General features: G+C 43.7%; 1 protein-coding gene across 3 annotated transcripts; it reads right to left on the bottom strand.

The window, feature by feature from the left end:
- Window positions 1-408: 408 nt before the first annotated feature.
- Window positions 409-11,296, bottom strand: LOC142971030 (scavenger receptor cysteine-rich type 1 protein M130-like). Of its 3 annotated transcripts, none has more exons than XM_076111619.1 (12): window positions 11,191-11,296; window positions 9,869-9,901; window positions 9,460-9,747; window positions 8,573-8,887; window positions 8,193-8,480; window positions 6,356-6,670; window positions 5,973-6,263; window positions 3,812-4,126; window positions 3,438-3,719; window positions 2,042-2,371; window positions 1,608-1,690; window positions 409-1,507 (listed from the first exon to the last, which is right to left on the bottom strand). In XM_076111619.1, exons 1-12 carry the CDS (start codon window positions 11,231-11,233, stop codon window positions 1,391-1,393), a joined length of 2,700 nt encoding a protein of 899 aa, XP_075967734.1. In that variant the 5' UTR covers window positions 11,234-11,296; the 3' UTR covers window positions 409-1,390. The 3 variants fall into 3 exon arrangements, with proteins under 3 accessions (XP_075967734.1, XP_075967742.1, XP_075967752.1); XM_076111627.1 differs by having other exon boundaries at window positions 3,513-3,719; XM_076111637.1 differs by lacking the exons at window positions 8,193-8,480; window positions 8,573-8,887.
- Between the last annotated feature and the right edge of the window lie 15 nt (window positions 11,297-11,311).

Genomic DNA, 11,311 nt, shown 5'->3' with positions numbered 1-11,311 from the left:
GAAATGATCCGACTGGACCCGAGTTCAACAACCCTTAAAGTACTTTGTTAAAGTAGTACTAGTACTACATGTATCTGTGCAGTACAAGTATGTGTGTTTAGTTTTATGCATGTGTTCATATTTTATTTAGATTGTTTGATTCGTTAAGATATTTTATATCAAAATCTCTTTAGCACAAAAGTACAAAAATAAGCAAAAAATAAATCCTCATCGACAAAATGTTGCTGAACACTTAAAATAAATTAAAAGTCCTCATTTAAAACATTAAGTTCACTTAAGAAACTAGGAAAACCCATAATTACAAAAGTATTGTTAATAAGAATATTCTTTGTACAAAATAAGCAAAATTTTAATGAAAAAGGAAATTTCGTTAATTACAAAATCAAGTGAAAGGCTCATGACTGAAGCAAAATCCTTTATTATTGTTTTTTTAAATTCCTCGGTTACAAATTTAAGTCAATTTACAAAGTACAGAAATGTGTTGAATTCTTATGAAATAAGCAAAATCCTTAACTATATAAAAAATGGTAAATTCATTGATTGCAACATGAATTAAATACATGAAGTACATAAATAAGCAAAATTCTGATGAAATAATTAAGATCCTTCATTAAAAAATTAGGCAAAATGCTGATTTAAGCAAAATTCTTAATTATAGCATTCTTGTGAAATATACAAAATTCTTAATTATGACAAAACAAGCAAAATCAATAATTACAATGTTCTCATGATGTCAGCAAAATCATTAATTATAGAAAATAAGCAAAATCCTTAATTACAAAATCATGAAGTAAAACTATGAGCAAAATAGTAAAAATAAATGTTGTAGGGGCTGATGACAGCGGGATGCACTATTGTTCTGATTTGTATTATTATGATTATCTTTTAGCTAAATGTTGCTCACTACAATAAAGAGTCACGTGAACCACAAGGAGGCTAAAGTGAAGTCATGAAGCTCATTCTATGTTTTAAAGGACAAACAGCAACAGATTGTGAACATTGAGTATCGTTCTACAGAATGTAGAAGATGGAAGTCAATGGTTCATGTTTATTCTAATATCTCACACTAACATTGTTCCTGATAGTCTCTGGTTTCTGCTTGGACTCTGGTAAACCTGCTCTCAAGTCTACTTTTAAATGAAGCTTTATATCTGTGAGGTGCTTTTAAAGATTCACGTCTTCAGCAGGAACCAATGGGCTTGGAGCTGAGAGCCACAGACAGGAAGTCAGAAGGTATGGAGAGACTAACACATTGTTGAGAGTAAGACAGACTGTAATAATGTGAGATCATATTCAGCCTTCTGGTTTAAGGGAACATGCGTATCAAAGGGAGCTGGTGGTGGTTGTGTGGTAGAAACCATCTGGATGTGAGATGAGCTCCTTGGAGGAGCTACTCTGCTCCCTGAGCTCCTTCTTCTTCTTCTTCTTCTTCAGCTGCAGGAACACCCAGCTTATAACGAACCAGCTCAGTGTTCTTCTGTCCGCACGGCATCTGCCCCCTGTTGGCCTGCAGAGACATGACAGCACAGTCCTGTCTTCAGTTCACTAAACACAGAGCGAGAGCTTCATCTCAGTGGCTGGTCTAAACAACAGACGTGTGTCCGTACCTTACAGTAGAAGTAAAGGGCAACGTTCACCAACAGCAGAGCCAGCGGCAGGACGATCGCTCTGATGATCAGAGGTGTTGGATCTGAACAAACACATGGACAGTCATCACATCACACGACATCATGAGTCCAACAGCTCCCACTGACCCTGAAATCTACAATCACTGACACACATCAACACGTTAACGACTGTCTCAGCGTTTGGTGTCCAGGATGACCCTGGTTCTCTGAGTGAGGTATCGGAGCACACCGCCCTTCTTGCTTCTGATAGGTGGAGGAACTACACTTGAAGATGGTGAGTTGGGGGCTAAGGGGTGTTATGACTGATGTGGTGGCAGTGGAGCTTTGTGATTGGTCACGTCAGAAGGTGCTTCAGTTCTCAGAGAACCAGAGTCATCCTGGTAACCAAACCTGCATGTGAACAGTCAGCTTACCTAAGACAGTGATGGAGAGCAGACGGCTCTCAGAGGAGAAGGTATGATTAAAAACATGGAGGTGATAAACACAGCTGTAGCTTCCTTGGTGGGCGGGCTCTGCAGCAGGAAACAGGAAGTGGGCAGAGTGATTGACAGCAGGCTGGGTGTAGTTGTGTGCTGAGTTGGAGGAGGTGAAGGTGAGCTGGAAGGAGCCTCCTGGGTACTGTGGCTGGATGGAGCAGCTGATGGTGAAGGTGGAGCGCCTGAGCACCGGAGCCCCCTGCTGCTGGGCCTCGGAGACCCCGTACATTGAGGAGGACACGGTGATGATTGGCTGAAGCAGCAGGTCTGTAAACACAGAGAGATGATGAAAGTCCATGTTTACCCTCCATTGAACAAGATGGACCCTGAATAAGGACGTGATGTCACAGGTCAGACAGACAGACAGACAGACAGGTGTGTCCTCTCAGGTGGAGCTCAGCAGTCTAAGGAGGGTTTGAAGCTAGGGGTGGGGGAAAAAATCGATATAGCATCGTATCGCGATATTTTGCGGGGCGATATTGTATCGATACACGGAGGCCAAGTATCGATCTTTTATTATATAAACTATTTTTTTTTTTTATATTTTTTTTTTTTTTTGAAAAATCACATCAATTGCTTTTTCAGTCCACTAGATGGTGCTGAGTTGTTTTCTGGTGAGGTCAGCAGAGGTCCCGGGTCAGCGTGATTGGTAGGAAGTGGGTCAAAACAAAGAGAGACATCTGGCCTCACAACGGGGTTAAATCTGCCAACAGCAGCCAGACTCATGGGGAGAGTGCAGCGCATAACTGTCTCTCTGCCCTCATGTCCACGCATCACAAGTTATACTGAGTTATATAACTCTAATATCCTACTTATATAAGTTATAGTTCATATACTGAGTCCACACGTTTGCATTCAGTTAAGTTGGACTATGTAGTAATACAAACAGTTCAGTTTGTCAGGTTCATGCAACATTTATGACATTGTTGGTCAGTCTGTCTGCTTGACAATCATATTCTGCTGCAATAAAAATGATTGAAGTGAGATGAACAGACTGAAAACTTTATCTTATTAGATAAAACATGTTGACACAGTTTTCCTTTGGGGACATCATTTGAAGTTGAAAAAAGTAATAAATCGCAATATAGGCCTATGTTATCGCAATACTCAGAATATCGCAGTATCGTGATAATATCGTATCGCGGGACCTCTGGTGATTCCCACCCCTATTTGAAGCTTCCAGAAACAAGTCCACCTCTCTACACTTCAGGATGTCGTTGTCCTGGTTAACTTTACAGTTCAGTCCAATGGAAACCCACTGACTGTCACTGTGACAGAGGAAGGAACATACTGGAAACACTGCTGACAGAGATGATGTCACTGATGGGCTTACCTGAGCAGGTGAGATTCAATAAGAAGTAGGAGTAATCTAATGTTATACACTCCTTCAGAGCATATTCAGACTGACCACAGTCATAGTAGATCCCCCACAGAGATGTGTTTGAGGAGTCCTCTCTCTGTCCTACAGAAACAGCAGAGCCACAGTCCAGCTCTCTACAGGCAACAGCTGCTTCCTTCAGGGTCCATTCAGAGCCATGTACTGGTCTCCAGTCTCCCTGTTTCACCTCCAGTGATCCTGCACAGCGACTGGCTCCTCCCACCAACCTGACAGGTTCTGAACAGAAACAAGAGAGTCGTCAGTAAAGAACAAAGTGAGTTTCAGTAGAACAGAAATGAACCAGATCAAAGCTGCAGCTCCTCTTCTACCTGAGCAGGTGAGTCCAACAGCTTTGCCAGGTGAGCAGGTGTTTCTATCTGAGCCTGAGCTTCTACAGTCCAGGAGAGCAGACTCATGGCCTCCACACTGGAACTCTTTGGTCCACATTGGAGCCTCCACTTCTCCATAGAGCGCCCCCTGGAGGACTGAAGGAGCCCCACAGCCAAGCTCCCTACAGACCACCTCTGCATCCTGCTGGTCAAAGTCATCTTCACACACTGAGGACCACCACTGGTTAGACTGGTTAGACTTCACCTCCAGTCTGCCTGAGCACAGACTCGTCCCATCCACCAGCCTGACAGAGTCTGTAGAGATGATAGAAGATGAAAGAGAGAGAGAGATAAAAGACACCAGACACTAAATAACAAGATGTCATGAAACAACAATTCACCTGTGCAATAAAAAATACAATAAGTAAATAATAATCAACAATATTTATAATTATGCAAAACATACTAACTATAGCAAAATACTGGTTCATCACATACAGAGCATTGAGTGAGGTTTCTAAATGGTAGAACAGAAACCAATCAATGACGTCACAGTGACTACGTCCACTTCTTATAAACGGTCTTTGGCTCTGTCCTGTTGTTGCTCGGCATGTTGGGAGTCGTGGTCACTGCTCATTGTCAGTGACGAGCTGGAGAAGTTTACAACTGTCCATGTGATCAACCAGCTCGCTAAGTTAGCTCAAAACACAAATATCAAAAGATCAGAAACCTCCCAGTTTTAGTCAGACTGGGAGGAGGATTCTGTTTTACTTTACTAAACTCTGAACAGCGTCTGTCTTATCTGCAAAGTGAGCTGTGTGTGTGTGTGTGTGTGTGTGTGTGTGTGTGTGTGTGTGTGTGTGTGTGTGTGTGTGTGTGTGTGTGTGTGTGTGTGTGTGTGTGTGTGTGTGTGTGTGTGTGTGTGTGTGTGTGTGGGGCCTCGTAGGTGGTTACGCCCCGCGAGATTTAACAATGGCGGAGGAGAGAGAAGAGGAGAAAGATGGCGGCCATCTTGATTACGTCATGCAATACAACACAATGGCAGCGAGGCCACGAATATATAACGGAGCAATGAGGCACACAATAGAGGCCACGCTCACACACCACGTGCACCTGAGATGAGCACAGCAGCACAGCCTGGATGTGTGAATGAGTGTGTGTACGTGTGTGTAAAAAGCTGCACGTTAATGATGACGTACTTGTAGAGCAGCTAGAAGCTCTGACACGTCAAAGAATACGTCCAACATGTCAAACTAATCTGATTGGTTGAAGACGATGACAATCAACAACATCGTCCCCATTCACTTAAACTGCAACACCTGTAAGTCTGAAGGCCTCAGGCCTCTCTTCTTACCTGGAGACAACATAGAGACGAACTCTGATTGGATAAAAGCTCCACTTAAAACAAGCTGTGCTGGAAGCAGAGCAACTGAGGAAGACAGTAGCTGTGCAATGAGATAATCTATAATACATGGAGTGTATTTATGAAAAATAATGAAATGATAAAATAATATAACTTTGTGAGTCTGTCTAGGCCAGCACAGAAGGCTTTGCTGGCCCTGACGGCCCACCACTGAGGGAACAACAGGATCAGTGAAGGAAACACGTTTAAAAGACACAACTGCTGTCAAGTAGGCTTTAACACTGTGAACTCTCCTCACATGCAGACAGAAGAGAAACATCAGGACAAAGACATTGTGCAGCTTGACATCTATGAGGAGCAACATGAGAACATCAGAAGAGCTTTACTGAGAGATAAATAGTATCAGTGTTCCACCTGGACAGCTTTGCTGCTGAGAAAGAGATTCTCTCACTGCACATCTACATTGAGATCAAATGAAGGGAAACACCTGCATGAATGAAGAGTTATGGGACGTACTGATGAACACAAGTATCCACACCTCAGAAGATGTGCCTTGAACTAGATGAAGAAACATGTCTCCACTTCAGCAGCACCAGGTGCTGAGCCAGTAGAGTTAAACATGCAAACAAGTCACGTTTGAAAGCAGACAATGTGGAATCTAACGGTACACGAATAAGGAAGAGACAGGTGAAGCTCATGAAGGGATAGAGCCTCCTGTGATAGAGAGGGTTTTATTTTAGTGAGGGAGGGACTGGACCAAAACATATTAGACATAGATGATGTCACTGATGGGCTTACCTGAGCAGGTGAGATCCACGATGGAGGGAGAGGAACCTGATGTTGAACACTCTCTCACAGCAGATCCAGAGTCTAAACAGTCAGAGTTGATCCACAAAAGAGATCCCCTCAAGGGCGCCGCTCTATAACTCGGTCCTATATAAACAGCAGAGCCACAGTCCAGCATGCTACAGACATCAGCTACTTTCTTCAGGGTCCAGTCAAAGCCATGTACTGGTCTCCAGTCTCCTTGATGTTTCACCTCCAGTCTTCCTGCACAGCGACTGGCTCCTCCCACCAACCTGACAGGTTCTGAACAGAAACAAGAGAGTCATCAGTAAAGAACAAAGTCAGTTTCAGTAGAACAGAAATGAACCAGATCAAAGCTGCAGCTCCTCTTCTACCTGAGCAGGTGAGTCCAACAGCTTTGCCAGGTGAGCAGGTGTTTCTATCTGAGCCTGAGCTTCTACAGTCCAGGAGAGCAGACTCATGGCCTCCACACTGGAACTCTTTGGTCCACTTTGGAGCCTCCACTTCTCCATAGAGCGCCCCCTGGAGGACTGAAGGAGCCCCACAGTCAAGCTCCCTACAGACCACCTCTGCATCCTGCTGGTCAAAGTCATCTTCACACACTGAGGACCACCACTGGTTAGACTGGTCAGACTTCACCTCCAGTCTGCCTGAGCACAGACTCGTCCCATCCACCAGCCTGACAGAGTCTGTAGAGATGATAGAAGATGAAAGAGAGAGAGAGATAAAAGACACCAGACACTAAATAACAAGATGTCATGAAACAACAATTCACATGTGCAATAAAAAATACAATAAGTAAATAATAATCAGCAATATTTATAATTATGCAAAACATACTAACTATAGCAAAATACTGGTTCATCACATACAGAGCATTGAGTGAGGTTTCTAAATGGTAGAACAGAAACCAATCAATGACGTCACAGTGACTACGTCCACTTCTTATAAACGGTCTTTGGCTCTGTCCTGTTGTTGCTCGGCATGTTGGGAGTCGTGGTCACTGCTCATTGTCAGTGACGAGCTGGAGAAGTTTACAACTGTCCATGTGATCAACCAGCTCGCTAAGTTAGCTCAAAACACAAATATCAAAAGATCAGAAACCTCCCAGTTTTAGTCAGACTGGGAGGAGGATTCTGTTTTACTTTACTAAACTCTGAACAGCGTCTGTCTTATCTGCAAAGTGAGCTGTGTGTGTGTGTGTGTGTGTGTGTGTGTGTGTGTGTGTGTGTGTGTGTGTGTGTGTGTGTGTGTGTGTGTGTGTGTGTGTGTGTGTGTGTGTGTGTGTGTGTGTGTGTGTGTGTGTGTGTGTGTGTGTGTGTGTGTGTGTGTGTGGCCTCGTAGGTGGTTACGCCCCACGAGATTTAACAATGGTGGAGGAGAGAGAAGAGGAGAAAGATGGCGGCCATCTTGATTACGTCATGCAATACAACACAATGGCAGCGAGGCCACGAATATATAACGGCGCAATGAGGCACACAATAGAGGCCACGCTCACACACCACGTGCACCTGAGATGAGCACAACAGCACAGCCTGGATGTGTGAATGAGTGTGTGTACGTGTGTGTAAAAAGCTGCACGTTAATGATGACGTACTTGTAGAGCAGCTAGAAGCTCTGACACGTCAAAGAATACGTCCAACAGGTCAAACTAATCTGATTGGTTGAAGACTACGACAATCAACAACATCGTCCCCATTCACTTAAACTGCAACACCTGTAAGTGTGAAGGCCTCAGGCCTCTCTTCTTACCTGGAGACAACATAGAGACGAACTCTGATTGGATAAAAGCTCCACTTAAAACAAGCTGTGCTGGAAGCAGAGCAACTGAGGAAGACAGTAGCTGTGCAATGAGATAATCTATAATACATGGAGTGTATTTATGAAAAATAATGAAATGATAAAATAATATAACTTTGTGAGTCTGTCTAGGCCAGCACAGAAGGCTTTGCTGGCCCTGACGGCCCACCACTGAGGGAACAACAGGATCAGTGAAGGAAACACGTTTAAAAGACACAACTGCTGTCAAGTAGGCTTTAACACTGTGAACTCTCCTCACATGCAGACAGAAGAGAAACATCAGGACAAAGACATTGTGCAGCTTGACATCTATGAGGAGCAACATGAGAACATCAGAAGAGCTTTACTGAGAGATAAATAGTATCAGTGTTCCACCTGGATGAAGATAGATGATGTCACTGATGGGCTTACCTGAGCAGGTGAGATCAAAGATGGAGGGAGAGGAATATGATGTTAAACAATCTCTCAGAGCAGATCCAGAGTCTAAACAGTCAGAGTTGATCCACCAAAGAGATGTCTTCAAGGGCACCGCTCTATAACTCGGTCTTATAGAAACAAGAGAGCCACAGTCCAGCATGCTACAGACATCAGCTGCTTTCTTCAGGGTCATTTTAGAGACATCTACTGGTCTCCAGTCTCCTTGTTTCATCTCCAGTCTTCCTGCACAGCGACTGGCTCCTCCCACCAACCTGAAAGGTTCTGAACAGAAACAAGAGAGTCGTCAGTAAAGAACAAAGTGAGTTTCAGTAGAACAGAAATGAACCAGATCAAAGCTGCAGCTCCTCTTCTACCTGAGCAGGTGAGTCCAACAGCTTTGCCAGGTGAGCAGGTGTTTCTATCTGAGCCTGAGCTTCTACAGTCCAGGAGAGCAGACTCATGGCCTCCACACTGGAACTCTTTGGTCCACATTGGAGCCTCCACTTCTCCATAGAGCGCCCCCTGGAGGACTGAAGGAGCCCCACAGTCAAGCTCCCTACAGACCACCTCTGCATCCTGCTGGTCAAAGTCATCTTCACACACTGAGGACCACCACTGGTTAGACTGGTCAGACTTCACCTCCAGTCTGCCTGAGCACAGACTCGTCCCATTCACCAGCCTGACAGAGTCTGGAGAGATGATAGAAGATGAAAGAGAGAGAGAGATAAAAGACACCAGACACTAAATAACATTCTGTCTTATTTTTCTTTGAAGATCTGTGACCCAGAATATAAATGTGTTTATAAAATGATCCCTAAAATGTAAAGAGATGGGGCTGGACTCTCTCCTTCAGGAGTGTCCAGGCTGAAGGATGGTGTGGAGATACTGACGAGCCCCCGGCTGAGCTGAGCTGCTCCAAGTTGTGTCCAGTAGGTCATTGGTGCCTGTTATGGTGGAAACCAAAGAAGCTGCTGGTGGAAACCAGTGAATAAGAAAGCTGTGGAGCTGAAGGAGGAGTCCTTTCAGGCTGGTTGGTGGTCGGCCCAGAGGACTCCTGGAGCAGCAGACATGGAGGTTCCATATATAAAGATGTCTTGGTGCATTCAGCACCTGGTTTACTGAGGCAGCAGCTCATCAGACAAGTCTGCTGCCATTCTAGCTGCTGCATGTGTGTGTGTGTGTGTGTGTGTGTGTGTGTGTGTCCACCTGGATACATTACTGTCATAGATGATGTCACTGATGATGTCACTGATGGGCTTACCTGAGCAGGTGAGATCCAATAAGCGGTAGGAGTAACGTGATGCTACACAATCCTTCAGAGCAGATCCAGACTGAACACAGAGAGTGTTGATCCTCCACACAGATCTCTCTGAGAACTCTATTCTCTGTCCTATAGAAACAGCAGAGCCACAGTCCAGCTCTCTACAGACATCAGCTGCTTCATCCTTCAGGCTCCAGTCAGAGCCAGATACTGGTCTCCAGTCTCCTTCATGTTTCACCTCCAGTGTTCCTGCACAGCGACTGACTCCTCCCACCAACCTGACATGTTCTGAACAGAAACAAGAGAGTCGTCAGTAAAGAAACAAATTAAATTAATAAAAGATAAACTAAAACTTGACTGCTGGTTCTGCTTCACTGGTTCTTTATTTCTCTTTTCTTTCTCTATTCACCTGTTGATGTGTGATTTCCTTCAGCCTGGAGTCCTGGAGAAATAGACACATATTTGTCGTTTTAAGTAAATATAATAGAAATCCACAAATTTATTTTTTTGAATGTATTTGATATTTTCATCAAAACCTTATTGTGATGTTGTTACATTTATATTCAGTTAAACTTGCATTTAAAACAAGACGTGTTTTTAGACGTCTCTTCCTTTTCAGCCAATCACAGGAGAGTAGGTTAAAGGGTCATATTTGTTTCCCACCAGTGTCTGGAACACGATGCTGCTACTACTACTGATAATAACAACATGTTATATTGATTATTACCAGGCAGCACAGAGAGGGCTTAAAAGGGTTCAGCCAATCAGAGGCAGCGAGTCATGATGGTCTCTCTTGTTTTTGACCTCAGTGATGAATACATTGTGTTTCCTGTGAGTCCTTCACAATAAAAGCCCCCATTGTGATTGTCTTGTTGAGGTGTTTTAATGTGAAGCAGCAGTAAATGCTGAGTCAGCATTAGCAGTAGCTTAATGCTGCTCTGGTCCGTCTGTAGGAGAGTGAACAGGAAACAGTGAGGCTGATATCAGACTACAAACAGCCTCACTGATCACATGCTGCATCGTTTCCTGTCTATCAGTCATGAGTCTGAATCTATGGAGGACTCGACCACCAACACTATCAACACTGCACACAGAGATCATTATGGATATACATTGATCACAGAAATATTACTTTAATACAAATATAATCACTGTTTGATTAACATGTTGGGGATTTTAACTTGAATGTTAACGATGTTACAAAGTTCAGGAAACATTTTATAAACTAAGAGGAACTTTTGTGGTGTTTTATTTTAACATGGCGGCTGGTAGAGTTCATGCAGTCAACAATTAATCACTTTAAGTCATTATTTTTTAAACTCTTTTTTATTTCATCGCAATAACCTTGAAGGACTTCACCTCACTCCATTGTCTTCACTGTTTAGTGTGTGTGTGTGTGTGTGTGTGTGTGTGTGTATGTGTGAGAGAGAGAGTGAGTGAGTGCACACGTGAGTATGTGTGTGTGAGCAAGTGTGTTTGAGTGTGTGTGTGCGTGCTTGTGTGTGGTTGATTGTTTGTGTGTGTGTGTGTGTTTGTGTGTGTGTATGTGTTTGAGCATAAGTGTGTGTGTTTTGTGCGTGCGTGTTTGTCTCTGTGTGTGTGTATATGTGTGTGTGTGTGTGTATATGTGTGTGTGCGTAGGTGTGTCTGTGTGTATGTATGTGTTCTCTGATTTAAAGATACAACAGTAATATTGTAATAAAACACATCTTCTCTAAATCAGAGTCCTACCTGAGCTCCACAACAACAGCATCAGCATCAACAGGTGATCCATGACGTCCAGGTAGACCGTCTCTCTGTCCGTCTCTCTGTCTGTCTCTCTGTCCGTCTCTCTGCCCGTCTCTCTCCCGTC

This window comes from Anarhichas minor, unplaced genomic scaffold (assembly GCF_050575085.1).
Source record: "Anarhichas minor isolate MPS153535 unplaced genomic scaffold, ASM5057508v1 ptg000004l, whole genome shotgun sequence".
NCBI lineage: Eukaryota > Metazoa > Chordata > Actinopteri > Perciformes > Anarhichadidae > Anarhichas > Anarhichas minor.
The sequence above is the reverse complement of the archived record's forward strand: the minus strand, read 5'-3'. Positions and strand labels throughout refer to the sequence as shown.